General features: G+C 35.9%; 1 protein-coding gene across 1 annotated transcript in view; it reads left to right on the top strand.

Moving 5' to 3' along the window:
- LOC129003292 (uncharacterized) overlaps positions 1-16,798 on the top strand; it is a 56,813-nt gene that overhangs the window by 29,734 nt on the left and 10,281 nt on the right. The window contains exon 18 of the mRNA XM_054431582.1: positions 702-950. Within this exon, the coding sequence (XP_054287557.1) occupies positions 702-950 (249 nt within the window). The remainder of the gene's footprint in view (positions 1-701; positions 951-16,798) is intronic.

The raw sequence follows: 16,798 nt of genomic DNA, 5'->3' as shown, positions 1-16,798 counted from the left end.
GCAGGTGAATGTTGTGCAACGAGTGGAAGTGAGTTGCATAATTCACCTAAGTGATGTAAACATGCTCTTGCTAACGTGTAACGTACAAGATTTTACCTAACCCTACCATATACAGGGGGTTACGTTCAATATTTTTCATTATCCATTTCACTCATCTTCTAACAGTAACGGTCTTTTACTAACAAAAGCTAGGTTAGGAAAATTCTCTAAAGCATAACAATCAAATTCAAGCGCACAGCTGATTTCTAGCGTTGAACGTCTTTGGCTCCATAGAAGTATATTTTTTTTTTTAGTTGGGCACTCAATGTTAATTAAATGAGTCTCATTACTTCACTAGTGAGTTTTTGAAACTTAACTTCACTCATGAAGTGAAGAAGTTGTTTACATCACGCATGGGATAGGGAAGTTTAACATAGCGGGTTGGGTAAAAAATCAAACAATTACAAATTTTGTAAATTATGTAAACTTATTACAATACATCCAGGGGGTTCAGCTCAATCGGAAATAAACAGAAAACTAAACAAGCTTTGTTTTATGAATCCTTACGACCAGTAAAGGTCTGTGAATCTCACATATATAATGCTGGGGAATTTTAATTTTGAATAATTGCTACAGTGGCAACAGTATCAACAGTAGCAATAATATCAACATTAACAATGATTCTTGACAAACCTTTACTTATACCCAAACTATTCCAACAGGTTTCAGATGTGACCAGTGAGGAAGCAGAAATACTGGACAGGTTGAGATCGCTGTTGCCAACACGTGAGGACCAGAGTCCCCCAGCCCTGGTGTTTCACGGAGTCAGAGGCACCAACTGTCAGTCCCAAGAAAGCCCCAGCTGGTACAACCCTCATGAGGCCGTACAGACAACCTTGTATCTTCAGAGTCTGTACAACGCAGGGTTGACACCAGACCAGTGCGGCATTATCACTCCATATCAAGCTCAGGTATGGTTTAGGGTAGTTTACTTTGATAAATTTGGGTATAAAATTACATTGAGTTGCTTTCATGAAAAAAATACCAATTGGTATGACATTTTTTGTAATGGGATAGAGTTGAACTAGCTTACCTGAGAAAAGAGCCTTGGGGCTAATAGATACTAAATAAAAGGTCACAAAACATAACATTGATTAGCCCTAATATAGTATCTTTTTTGGCAGATTCAGTCGCTTTCATTAATGTAGGTCAGCTGCTGGGCACAGCTTGTGTGTTTTTTTTACATATACCTAGTAACTTACCCACAGCTTACGATTTTTTAGGCCTGCACAGGTTTGTACTTTTAGTTTGGGACGTGACGTAAAGAGATGTTTTAGTTCCATCCTAATTTTTGGGCCGGGACAAGGCAAAATGTTTTCTCTGTGCAAAAATGGGTAGGTTTAAAAAATATTTAGTAAATCTTTAGCAGATAGCAATAATAAAAAACAAAATCAATTTGCAGTCTTTGTGGCATTGTTCTATAAAAACCTAATGAGTAAAAATTTAAATTTAAACGGTACCGGTAACTAAAAAATCATATTTGGTGCAATTTAACTTTGAAGCAGTCTAATTTTAAAACACCAATACCGGTAGCTAATCACACACAGATATTTAAACCGACCATAACTGCATTTTTCTTTCTCCCCCTATACCATATGGTTGGAGAAAGTATTGTTTTCGTCAACATTTTTGAGTTTGATTTTTGAGTGGATATATCCGTTTTGAGTCCCCCTGGACCCAAAAAAGTTGTTTTCGAAGTGATGTCTCTCTGTGTGTGTGTGTGTGTGTGGATGTGTACAGAGCTACAGACTACACCTGTGGTCCGATTTTGATGAAATTTGGTATGTAAGTACAAATTTTTTTGGAAATTTTGTTTTTAATGGTTATTTTTCCATAAAAACCCATAAAATAACAGAAAAATCAGATTTTCTCGAAAATGGACCAAACGATTTTGATAAACATTTATTATGTTGTAGCCCTTTCAACCCTTGAACAAAATGACATAAATCCCGTTTCCGTAAAAATTACGGTTCAAAAGTTATTGTAAATTATGTTTTCCCTTAAAAACCATACAATAATAAAATAAACGGTATCAGCATTCTGACACATACTTTCTCCCATAAGTTTGTCAACAACCTTTATCATGTGTAAGTGGTGAGAGTAAATATACGCAAATGGGATTTGTACAATATTGTTCAGAATTTAAAGCACTATAACATGCTAAATTTTTATCATAATCGTTTGGGCCATTTTTGGGAAAATCATATTTTTCCGTTATTGTATGGGGTTTTATGGGAAAATCCCCATTAAAAATAAAAATTTCTAAAAAATTAAAAAAAAAACTATCAAAACTGTAAGGATTATAACATACTATGTTAAATCAAAACCGGATTTTTTTCTGAAATCCAATTTTTCGTTATTTTTGGGGGTTTTTATGGGAAAATAACATATTTGACCATAACTTTTGAACCGTAATTTTTACAGATATGGGATTTGTACCATTTTATTCAGAATTTAAAGGGCTACAACATACTAAATTTTTATCAAAATCGTTCGGGCCGTTTTTGAGAAAATCCGATTTTTCCTGTTTTTTATGGGTTTTTATGGGAAAATCCCCATTAAAAATACAAATTTCAAAAAAATGAAAAAAACGCCTGGAGATACCATTGATTAGAACCTTACCAAATTTCATCGAAATCGGACCACAGGTGTGGTCTCTAGCTCTGTACACATCCAGACACACAGACACACACACACATACGGGGTTTTACCGAATACTCGCAAACACCTAATTGTGGCATCTTTCAACCTGCGGCCACCAGTGGATGAAGGAAGGTGGTAGAAACATGTCTGCATCGATATTTTTAATGAACACTCCATTTTAACATCTAACATTCCAGTTTTTAAATTGTGGCACCATGCCACAAATCGGTATATATCAACAGTGTGTGGACAGGATGCCACTAATGCGTTGTAGTGCTTGAGCGGTGTGTGCGCCCCCCCTACTTCTCGCGTGCGCTGTTGCCAGTTCTCCGTTCTAGTTCCTTCATTCCGTTCTGTATTCATGTGGCTATGCTCTAGCCGCTGTAGCTCATTTCCCGCGCTCATGACGTCGTCTTTTATTAGTGTAAGGATTTTATATGAAGTTTTTTTCAAAGCTCCAATAATTTTTACAATTATTGGATTTAAAGTCAATGGACCAAATGAAATGTCGTGAGGATTACATAAAACTACATGCTATTTTGTTGATGTTTTATCGTCACATTGTATGTATGGTTTACGAACTGAGATACTTGGAATAAAGACCTTAATGTGCTGGGTAAATTATCAGTTTCATGGGAATCTATATATTAATTACGTAAGCCGATTTTTTGCGTCAAAATTGTGGGCGACTGGGAAGTCGTAGAACGACGTGAGAGGGCTCAAATTAAAGGTCTTTATCCCGTGACGGCAGGAAAAATAGTGAAATTCCCAAAATCTTAACACAAAATTAGATATAACGTACAATGTTCTCCATAAGAATAGCATTAGAAGGCATTTACTGCTGATTTTTGTTTACTTCAATCCAGCTGATCGTGATTTTATCATTAGCAAGTAAGCTTACATTTGGATTACTCATTTGCCAGTCAATTCTGCAATGTAATGTATACTATATAAAACCAACTATATAAAGGGATAACGTTACCTTTAATAATCAAGACTTTTTAGTTATGTCAAAGTTGAAATAAATTGTTTTCAAGATTTAAGAAACGATTCAAGATTAAAAGAAGATCTTCTTTGTTTTTATTTCAAAACATATGTAAAAGATTTATTCCAATTTTTTTTTTTAATTTACTTACATTTATATTTGAGATTTATTGTAGTGTTTAATCAATATTTTGTATGAAGTGGAATAACCTCAACGGTTACTCTTAGAAAACAATTTGGGAATAAAGATGAAGTAGGTTCGTACAGGTATTTAAACGAACCAAAAATATTTATGTCGTGATTAGTTTCGATAACTGGGTAATGGAACCATAACTAGCCGCAAAATAGTTGGTAATTAGACGTTGACTAGGCCTTTTTTGGTAGAATATGTAAATCAATCGCACCTTTAGGAGGATTAACACCACATACTTACACTAGGCTAATAGTGGTTTTTTAATGTTGATCACAAACAAATTTAGGTCCAAGTTCTGTCAATGGGATGCCTTTACTTAAGAATAATTTTGTTAAACCTTTACAAAATGAGCATAGACTTAGAAATAATAACTGGGTAGGGTATCTCAACACACCATTTTTTGGCTTTTCTTATTTGACGAAAACAATTTCCAATACTGTATTTCAATCGGGGAAGCCTTGTTATCAGCATTAACCAAAAAACCAAAGCTACCTTAATAAACCAATATTTATTCATAAACATGTTTGCTGCCTTTAGCAGTTAAACTCAGGAATCATTCAAATTCTTTATTGAACATAACGTTATCAACAAAAGCAAACAAAGACAAACAACAAACTGTTTTGTTTTTTTTTTTGCACAAAAGATATGTTGTAGTGGGATATCTAGGCCTATCCTGACATATAGATAATTTGATTCTGAGTTTGTTTAAATATTCCAACAATAATTCCTTTTCCGTAGCTTTTTAGGGACTATGTCCCTACAAGCCACTAGTTTACATTAAAATACGCAATAAGTATGACTCCGTTTTTTCTGTATGCATATAATTAATTCATGGTAATGTAAAAGTATGCGTAACGAATTTTTCACCTCACTATGATGTTTTTAGCTGTTTTATATACATTTAGCTGGTTTATATTGGTGGCTGAAAGTTACGTTTTGCTGGCCATGCCAGCTGTCATCGTCATATGGGGACCGAGCAGGGGTTTACATCCCTAGGGCCGCAAAATCACTTGTTCGCCTATTTACTTAAAACATTAATGTATATTAAATGCACAAGCTGTATCCATGGCATTGCAATAGACTTGTTTTTTGTCACAGCTGCCTAGACAACTATTTATTGTTATTTTTGATTTTGCTGATTCCTTAAAATATTTCACATAAATAAGAGGGACGTTATATTGCAAAACATACTTGGGTAAAAAAAAACCGCTCGTACCACGAGCCAAAATGGGTTTGCAGCTCTCGATCGTTTCACGTTCTCGACTTCGTCCCGAACTTAAAACCCGATATCGAGTCGGCAAAACCTCACATTAGGCCCTAGGTACGAAATATACTATTTTTTTACGATGGAATTAGAGACCCAAAGATTCTCACCCCGTTGCGAAGCATGGGCAGATAGTTAGTTATAAGATTATAAAGTCTTTACTGTTTTGTCTGTACATTGCGTAGACTCATGAAGTGTTTGGTTATTTCTACGTTGTATAAAATAAGATAGCCGAAACGAGTCTTGTGTATATATCTGTACGTTTGTTTGATTCTTACTGTCATTGTGCCTGTAACGCTAAAATTCCAATTCACGTGTCCTACCTTGGGAAAACTAGAGTACCGTTCATGATCCAAATAGTTTTGTAATTGTTCTAATAAATTTGCCAAGTTTGATCAAAATATATCCATAAACAAGCAAACTACAACATTTTACAATATTCTTTATATGAATAATAAGGGAATTTTAAATTTACAATTTTTGAATTTGTCCTGTTACCAATAACCGTACAAAAACACTTTGATATACTAAATTATTTGTTTTCTAAGCTATTTAAAAAGGTCTGGATATAAATTGGGAAATTTTGTATTTTTAAGGTAACGTTTTTCTCCATTTCATATATTAGTAACAATATGTATAGTATCAAATTCAGTAATAACATTGACTACTGTATTTAAACCTTAACAGAAGTGTTTATATATTCATTGAGGCTACTGGTGCTACCGCTGATGGCTTATGCATGTGTACGTTAGTAGCTAGCAGACAATTTGCCAACTAGGAACATGAAATCAGCTGTTCCCCGTCCTCACTGTCGCGGTTGCTCGCCTAGCATGTCAACAGCTGACTGCTGTAAAAATTGGATGAGGCGACAGTAACTTTTTCTAGTACGCTTCTTTACCATGGCATCTGCTAATTCAATTTTGTCCTAAAAAATGTATACACATCTCTAAGATTTGTTGCCAACTAACAAGCCATTTAAATTAAAAAAAAAAAAAAAAAAAACTATTGTTAATCATCCTGCAAAACTGCTAATAATTCATGATCAAATTTTCATCAGAATTCCGTTAGTTTAAATCAACGATCACATAAGACCAATAGATGGAGCACATCTATATAACTAACATACAAGCAGTTTGGCTTCAACTCCGCCATCTTAGTGCAGGTTAGAAGTGGTTTTTTTTTTGTCCTAAGGACGCTAGGCACGAGCCTGGGATTGTTTTTCACATTACTTCAGGCTAGACCTAGGGGTTGCGGCATTATCACTTAGATAAAATCCATTGGTGACTTGGCGGGGATCGAACCTCAGGGACTGAAGTCCCGCGCTCTAACCACTACGCCAGCTCGCTCCCCAAGGTTAGAAGTGGTAGATGCCAATGAAAACGGCACCAAAACTCAATGTCCAGCTTCAAAATAACTTGACATTTAGACTAAAGGTAAATCGTTGACACTTCGTGTGAAAGATGTCAATTAGTCTAGGACACTATTGGTTCTAATTAAAAGCTCAAAAGTTTATATTTTCTATTTTAAATCTTGAAATAAAGTCGGTACTTTTAAATGAGTTTTTAAATATGACATAACAAAGTTCGTCGTCTGCTACTGTTTTTATTTCTTCGTCAGGTAAGTAAAAAAACGGTGGATTTTGTGGCTAAAGAGCTCAATTTCTTGGATAATATTTTTTTTTAATTTTTATAAAGGAGAGTTGTATAAAGAGTTTCAGAAACCATCTTGTGACTTTGAAAATGTTTACATTGTAAACCAAGCGCTAAACCTTTAACACACTTTAATACGATATAGATACATATATTATAAATTAATTTGTAGCTTTTTAGAATTTTTCTTTCGCCCAACAAGTTTTTGTAATTATTGTTAACTAACTTTTTCTAAGATACGGTAAACGCTAGGAAACAAATTAAAAGCGTATTTTAAAGGCCATTGTTCAACCGTCATGAATTGTTACATACCAACCTTTAGGGCCCATTGGTGACATTGGGGGGTGGAAGTCTAAATTTAGTTCATTACAATTACGTCAATCACCTTGAGCTCTGCTAGTAAGATGCTGTGGTATGGTAGCGTGTCGGGGAGAAGGGTTATTGTTCATGCTTACTCATTCGCTCTTACCCACAAACAAATTTATTTCAAGCCTAAAATGAAGAATGTAGATCTAACTGTAGCGGATCGCTACAATAGCGCAAGTCACATGACTACGATGCGCGCGCAGTCACCCGGGTAGGCACGCGCAGCGAACCAAGAGCAGTACAGTATAGTGTCGAGCGCCTGGAGCTGTACATCTAACTGGATAAGTAACTGTAGCCTAAGATGTCTAGCTAATAGAAGTAGGGGTTGGGGAAGGGTGTAGGTTAGGGCAGGAGTAATTAAATTATGTAGTTTATTAGATTCTCGAAGGGTCGTGGTCTGGCAATTAATATCGTAAATTAGAATTCACATTTGCTAAGTCTAGTAACCTTTTTCACGAATTAGAATAAGTCCATATATATATATTTCTCTGTTCATTATATTATAATTAGATACTTTAAGAACATAAAAGCTGGCTGTGATAGGCAGCTAAGGTAATATTGTGCACTTTGACGAGCTAAATTAATTCCTTGCAATAGAGTTGGGTTTCGACAGGAAATGTGCGTGATTTGGCAGTGGTTAGAGGAAGATATATAGGGCCCAGGTATCTTCATTTACACTCATACTACACCACATCATCACATATTGGTAGCAGAGCGTCAAGATCCGGCCAAAAATGCAATTTTAACAGAAATAGAATAGATTAAAACGTGTCTCAGACCAGCCAAGTGCTTTGTCCAGACAGGAAATCGACAGGCTACAGGTCGGCACCACGTGGCGGCCTGGAACGCACGAGCATGCATAGCTAGGCACGTCATGAAATGTGAATCAATATCATTCAATTTATTTTATTTCCAAGGAAAATTTAAAAATCAATTTTAATGAGAATGTTTTAATTTCAAAGTAGAATTAGGAGAGCCTTGATGTTTTTTATTAATATTTTACTAAACCAAGTTGATGAATATATTTAAATGCATTTATGTAATCACTCACGAGTTCGACATCAAGTCTGAAAGGCAGTAATTAAACTAAATATACCTCGACGACAGGCCGAATGAGTGTTTGATGAATATTTTTATTACCGAAAGCAAAATATTAGGAGTCAAAGTGCACATCAGTATAGTTTACAGGCCACGACCAAAAAAATCAAAATTCAAAATTGGGGGGAATTTTAAATTCATTTGTATGTCACCTCCCCAACCCCAAAAAGTCATAAATATCCCCAAAAATTTTTATTTCATAATTTTTACAGCCGAAAGGGTACTGCAGTGAATTAATTAATGGTTAAAATAGTATTTTAAAGCGTAGTCTGACATATTTTAGTTGTAACTCATCACCTTAATTTAAGTTGTGTTTAGAATTTAAGTTGTTCAGCAAAGTTTTGATATTTGAGGTGGGCTAGTGAAAGTTGAGAGTCCATGTCATTAATAGGCCAGACAGACTTAGAACAGAACTGGAATGTTAGATAACAGAAGTTCAAAGATAAAGCGACGATTTAAGGCCAGATTTGTTATTTCCAAGCAAACATACACGATTTAAATATACATTACACACAGTTATTACAGGCTCATCTTAAACAAAAATACAAATAAATATATAAAATAAATATAAAAACAGAAAAACATTTAAAACGTAAAAAAAATATATAATAATAATAAATGTAAAAAAAAATGTACTACATAATCAAAAGAAAGCCAAGAGCCTGTTTACAACATTTGCTTGAGTAAATCGTCACTTCGCAACATTTCAGTCAAATTAGGCCGTTAATTGACAGTGTTGATTCCTTCTGAATCGAGCCAAAACCACAGAGTCAATTCATTGTTCACATTAACAAATTATTATCTTACATAAAATTTCATGTAATTTAGTACAACAATAACACAACAATCAGTACAGCAATAGATGTCAGACATAAAATGCATTACAGTTTTATATTTTACAGTTCACAAAGTTTCATTCACTCGCAGCGACCTTGAACATGCAGGGCCGACACTACAACCAAACAAAAGAATTCCGACATACCGACATGCCATTACCCTGCTACACTCTTTCGACCACCTTGATACCGTAATATGATACAAATTCAAATACTCGGCGATTCACTGACTAAACGTCTGGAATATTTTGTTAACCGAGAAGGTAGTAAATTAAAATTAGAATACAGTATGGGAATTTCAGGCGCAACAATTGGACAATTAAAGAAACAAATCAAAATCACAAATCCATATTTCAACAGTGAAATACCATTATTGTTGTGGATAGGAACCAATGACATATTCAGCAATACATCAATAACAATGGTGACACAGCAATATGTATCATTGCTCAGGGTAATCAGGAAACGTTATCTAGGCACCAGGTTGATACTGTTAGGATTACCATATTTCCCTAGGTCAGAATATACACCACACACAATAGATAAAATTACTCAATTCAACACATTTTTACACACATTGTCAAATCAAAATACCCAGCCAATTTTTCTAACACATGTTTTAAATTCAAATAAATATTATTTACACACGTACAGACATTCAAATCGTAGGGACGACATACATTTGAACAATATAGGGAATCAGATCTTAGTCAAACATTTGACACACCAATTGCAGTAAAATACAATCATTAGGCAAAATTCACACCTTTTTTTAAATAATTTCTCTCTTTTTCTTATTAAATTACAATTTGCCCAGCCCAAACTCTTCCCACCTGTTTGGTAAAATAGTTGATATTAAAGAAGTTGTTAGGTATTGATTTTTTTTTACTATTCAAATAATAGTAGATCAAGGCAAGATGTCCAAGATTTACGAGTGGGAAACAAAACCCACAGGAGTATCATGGATACAGGAATTAAACGCGCAAAGCGCAATTCAGCAGTGTGAGAAGTGGGGCTTAGTAGCAGCCAAGACACTGGAAGAAAATAGGGTCATCTTAAAGAACGCGGTGACAGCGCAGGTGCCAACGGTACCAAACACACCAAAGCCCACGGAACAAAACACACCCATCTTAGCGGATCAGACGGCGGAAATGATCAGAATCACAGCCCAAGCCATAGGCAATTCAATCGCTCAAGCTTTATCACAAAACAAACCTGTAACACAATCAACACACACCCACACAAACCCGAAATTAGTTGACGATCTAGCGTCGAAAGCTCCCAATTGCGACGGCACTGACACAAGCAAATTGTTAGCCTTCTTGAAAACGGCCATTCAAATTGAGAAATTAAAGTTAGCCGACGACAAATCAATCACAATAGCATTGTTACACAAAACAGCAGGGCAATTAAGGGATATTTGGACCATGGCATTACAGGAGAACTGGGAGGTCAAGGGTAAAACAATTCCTACTATAATTAGTACCTTTCTGCCAGAAAGGGCAAAACAACAGCTCCTGACTCAAACAGTCTATAGGGTACAGGGTCAATTCGAGTCACTTTCAGATTTCATTATCCAGGTGAAAGAATCAGCAGAAATCCTAATACCAACAGAATACGACTTACTGGAGGTAATATTGACAGGTATAAACGCGACAAATAGGGCACGTCTTGCGGGATTCCCGCCGCCGACCAAACTTGATGATTTAATAGCGCTTATCCCAAAATTAGAAGTTGTGAGACAGTTAGAGGAGGGTAACAACTCGCAATCACGCCGATGGGAAACCAGAACAGAAAAAAATAGGCAATTCACACCTCAAAATAGACAATTCACACCTCAAAACAGGCAATTTACACCTCAAAATAGGCAATTCACACCTCAAAATAGACAATTCACACCTCAAAATAGGCAATTCACACCTCAACATAGGCAATACACACCACAATACATGCAACAGCCACATGGGCAACCAAGATTCCCACATCGACCACACATGCAGCCAAGTACATACTATAGGACACCAGTGCATAACAGTGCATATCACGGCGCACCGAGGCAGGTCAATGACCCCACACACTACCGCCCGCCCACCGACACTACGAACCAACACACACCTACACACAATACACAGTTAAACTCCAGAGGAGGCCGATAATTGGCGCTCTCGCACCTCCGACACGTCATAGCGCCTATTCACACACAACAATCAACCAAGACACACACACACATAGCCATAAAAACAAAAATGCTCCAAACTTTCCTAAATTAAAAACATGTACAATACCAATTTTTTTCGGCGACATTGAAACAAATGCACTCATAGATACAGGTTCTACGACGTCAATTTGCTCACGATCCTTTTTTGATACAATCAAAAATAATCACTTAATTACAAAATCAATCACTCCGATCAATCAATTCGCTATTTCAGCCTCAGGCGACAAGGTAACGTTCTCACACATGGCAAAGCTACACTTTAAAATTAGACACTTCTCTTGGACATTCAGTTTCCTAATAGCACCTAAATTGCCAATAAACATTGTATTAGGATTAGATTTCCTCACCAAAACAAAAGCAATCATAGACGTGGCGAATCACAATGTAACATTTCCATACGGGACAAGACCGGTCATGGCCATATTACACACAGACCAACACGATAGTAATCTACAAGAAGACAAAACTTACACCTTGGGCGATAATTTGACACCAAACCAGATACAACAAATACACAAACTATTACAGTCATTTCCAAACACAGTATCGAAACGATTAGGGCAAACAAAATTGATACACTACGACATAAAATTAAAATCTCAGCAGGTTGTAAGGAGTAGGCCGTACCAATTCGCACCGCCAAAACTCGAAGCATTACGTAAACAAATCGACGACCTATTACAAAAGGGCGTGATAAGACCATCATCCTCCGAATACAGTAGTCCAGGATTTGTAGTCCCCAAAAAAGGAAACAAAACGCGATTTGTAGTCAATTACAAAAAGCTCAACGACTTGATTAATTTAGAGTCTACGCCAATGCCAACCGTCGAATCAGCATTTCAATATCTAGGTCAAGCGAAGTGGTATACATTGTTGGATTTGAACAGCGCATACATGCAAATACCGTTGACAGAACAAAGCAAAAAATACACAGCATTCGTCGTCCCATTTGGGGAATTTGAGTTCAACGTTGTACCATTTGGATTAGCCACAGGATCACAGGTTTTGACAAGGTTAATAGATAAAATATTTGGAGACATAAAATACAAATACATTTTCAATTTTTTCGACGACTTGGTAATTTATTCAAATGGATCATTTTCAGACCATCTCAATCAAATAAAGGAAGTAATAACTAGATTACAAAACGCAGGTCTTACGATCAACCCAGAAAAAATGACTGTAGCATCTAATCACATCGAATTCCTAGGCCACATTTTTCGCAACGGCACAGTTACATTTGACACACAAAAAATTCAACCAATTCTTAACTTCCCAACCCCCAAAAATGTCAAACAGATTTCTAGGCTAATTGGGATGACAGCGTATTATGCTAGGTTCATACCGAATTTCTCACACATTTCGGCACCATTAAACAAACTCAAACGCAAAGATACACCATTTGAATGGGGCTCTGAACAGGAAGCCGCCTTGCAAAGTATTAAAAAAGCTCTAACGTCACAACCAGTTTTAAGACTCCCAGATTTCAATAAAAAATTCATCCTACAAACAGATGGTTCAGGCACAGGACTAGGAGCGCAATTAGCACAAGCACACGAAGGTAGTTTATTACCAGTAGCCTACGCATCGAGACCACTAAGCAAACACGAAGTAAACAAATCCACAGTTGAATTAGAATGCCTAGCAGTCGTATTCGGATTGACAAAATTCCAACAATACCTCGAACACAGGGAGTTTACACTTCAAACAGATTGTTCAGCATTAACTTGGCTTCTAAATCATCCACGACAAGTAGGTAAAATTGTGCGATGGATAACATTCATTAACTCTTTCCAATTTCATTCTGAGCACATAAAAGGCAGTGATAATCCAGTCGCCGACTGTCTATCTAGGTTATACGAGGACGCCGACACACAACCAACAGTAGTAACACTAAACGATGACACTAATACACATTCAGTAAACATTTTGATGAAAATTCCAGAAGCTTTCAAAAACATCGACGAACATCAAAGAGACGACCCCACGTTGATCAAAATTATTAGGGACCCACATAGAAACCAGGCATATACAGTAAAGGACGGAGTGTTAATGCATTTAGCACCCGGCCAAAAGACACCACGAATAGTACTCCCCACGAAACTAATTGACATGATTTTCACATACTACCATTTAGCACCTACATCAGCACACCTAGGAATCAAGAAAACTATACATAAAATAAATCAATTTTTTTGGTCACCAAATTTAAACAAAATAATAGCCGACAAAGTCAGAACATGTCTCTCTTGCCAAAGATCCAAACAAGCTCCGAACACCAGGGTAGGCGAATTATCATCCGATCTAGCAACAAAACCATTCCAAAAAGTGTACATTGACTACGTAGGCAAACTTCCTAGGACAAAGTCAGGCAACTCATACCTACTATCTGTGGTGGACGCATTTTCAAAGTTTGTAATTCTTTTACCAGCTAGAAACGCGACAGCTGCCACCACAACTACACTTCTCACAAAACACATATTCTCACACTACGGTTTCCCGCAATACTTAGTATCAGACAACGCACCATCTTTCAAATCAAAACAAATGAAGGAAATGTGTTTAAACTTCGGAATCAAACACATATTTACATCACCGTACAACCCAAGCGCAAACAACGTAGAGAGAGTCAACAAAAATCTCAAAGTTGCTATGAGAATATATCACAATTCCGACAACCAAACATGGGATCAAAACATTCATTGGTTTCAAATAGCATTCAATTCCGCTCAACATGAAAGCACCGGTTCGACACCTGCAAGCTTATTTTTGGGGAGAGAAATAAACCATCCACTACAATTAGCCTGGGATTTAAATAAATTAATTGGGGAAGAACCTCAACCAACCACAGACAATCGCTGGCAACATGCACTTGATAACCTACGGAAGGCAAGAGAAAAACGCACACAATATTATAACAGCGGTCGTCAACCCAATCCTTACAAAGTACCGTAAACCGGGGTTACTTGAAACAGTTTTCAGGTTTAAAGTTATCCTGTTCAGAAACCAATTGACGTATTTTAATGATTGATATGTTTATTTTTTAGTCTTAGTCTGTAGAACACAATGCACTATTTAAATTACACTTTTTTATAAAAGTGTAACAAAAAAAAAATAAAAAGTAGGTGTTTCAAGTTACCCCTTGGTATGGGGTAACTTGAAATGCCCATTTAAATGTATTATAAAACATGAATATTTCAAGTTAGAATGGTGTGGGGGTTCTTGAAATGAAAAAGGGGTTTTTAAAAATATATTTAATAAATGAAAAGTTGAAAAAAACTCGCAAGGTCAAACAAAAACTAAGACTCTTCATCTGAACCTACATCTCTAATGGGAAGCAGTAACGGCCCCTCTTTACAACAATGGTGTAATGCTACACATATTTATATTGCATATAAACATACATCTAAAATAAGATAAAATAATATTCAACGACTTTCATATAGTATAATGTAAAACTCACAAATCTTTGATGGGCTACATGGTGTTTCAACACTGTTTCAAGTTACCCCACATCTGACATCAAAGAGAAAAAAAATTGAAAAAAAATTTAAAAACAAGAATTGGCAGAAAATCTTCTGCTTCATTCTGTGTAGTAATATTTGAGGTTATGTTGTGACCTTGGTTAGTCTGATTAAAATTGTTGGTGAAGGCTGCAGTTAAGAAGTTTTCAGACCTATAAATTTTGTTCAAACTTTTAATTCCAATTAATGTTATAAATTAGAGTAGTTACCTATTTTTTAAAGGTCATCTATTAACACAATCTTAATAGTCATCTAATGACGCATTAAATCCTCTATTGTATAGCAATGAATCAGGCAGAGATTATTAATACCAACAAATATGCAAAAACAGTACCAAACCATTTCAAGTTACCCCACCATTTCAAGTAACCCCGTTTTACGGTAGGCGATTGGGTAATGTATAAAATGCACCCACAGTCCAAAGCAATAGACAACGTCAATTATAAACTCCAATACGCCTGGTCAAAACCGTGCGTGATTGACAGTTTCTCATCACCAGTGTCAGTAAAGCTGGTAAACCCCTCAACAGGTAAGATTGTGACAAAAGCCCACATTTCACAATTGAAACGATTTTTTCAACCAATTTATTAAATAAACGTCGTCAGAGTGCACAATAGAACCTTAGCCTAGTTTAATTAGTTATAAGTGAACATCTAGCAAGAAATCTCGAGTAACTGACTACAACAATACTTCACAACAATACTTCTCAACAATACGGTACACAATACAACCCCGGCACCGGCTGATAAGAGTGTCGAGAGTTGAGTCTAAGGCGTGTCTTTACCGAGGGCACGCTTACAGTTCTAGGCGCACTACTTGGCCGGAACCGGGAAACCAACAACAACAATACATGGCAAGTTGGCAGCGAAACACGTCATAGTGTTTGTAATTAATATATGCATTTCAATACCCCAGTAATCAACAACCTTTTCAATCCCCTTAAAACCTACAATCTGAGCAAAAGACTAATTTTTTTAAAGAAATTTTTTATTTTTAATTTGCTCAAATTGGCTATGACGGGAATCGTTCGCCATAACACATTCTTATGACAGATTGCAACTGTCATATGAATAGTGCAGCCGACAGCTTACTTATGACAACAAACACTCACTAACAGTACTGGACTGAAAAATGACAACACATGAACGAGACAACTGACTACAGAACAAGCTAGACTTTAAACTATGGTAATTAGGCTAAGTAGAACTAAGTAGAATCAAGTAAAATTAAGTATTTCTGTGTTAATATAAGCAATTTAATCGCAAAGGTAAATACAACATTTCATAAAAAGTATTAAGTAAGTAAAGTCATCCACGTATATTAAAACAAGATATATGGTATTTAGGCGTAATACAATCGTTATCAAAGTAGATAACAGCGCACACGACAATCCATATGTTTGTAAATAACAAGCAGAATTCTGAGCGTAGAAGAAGAGTTTATGTATTATATATTTATAAAGGGTAATTTAAATGTTTATTATGTGTTATACACTTGCATGCGTTAAAATAAAATACAAAAATATAGATAAATATATTTATGTTGCTGAGCGACAGAGAAGGAAATGGACTAGTAGGAAACAGACAATAGCAAGCGCCAGGCACGAGATAACACCGTCGTTATCAGTACAAACATCTGTTCCATTCAAACCTCTACTTCCGCCCTATATAAATAATCAAACCAAGCACTGATCAATCCTTCACATTGAAGGAACATATTAAAAACAATATTTATTTAAAAAATTAAGTTGTGCTAAGCCGTCGGTGGAATAAATAATTATTACTTAATACCTCTGTGCATAATTCTTGGTAATTGGCACTAGAGGAGCTTCGAATGAATATACACTTACAATAACACTATCATTCCTTACATCAACCAACAGATTTTCGAAACTCCATTCAACCATGAATAGCATCCAAACTGAAAGAGTGTATAATGTGTGTCACACTAGTTAATTAATTTATTATTAGTAAATCAACAGAAA

Source organism: Macrosteles quadrilineatus, unplaced genomic scaffold (genome assembly GCF_028750875.1).
Source record: "Macrosteles quadrilineatus isolate MER2022 unplaced genomic scaffold, UCM_ALF_1.0 Scaffold_9__3_contigs__length_116548681, whole genome shotgun sequence".
Lineage (NCBI taxonomy): Eukaryota > Metazoa > Arthropoda > Insecta > Hemiptera > Cicadellidae > Macrosteles > Macrosteles quadrilineatus.
This window is presented reverse-complemented; position numbering and strand designations above follow the sequence as displayed.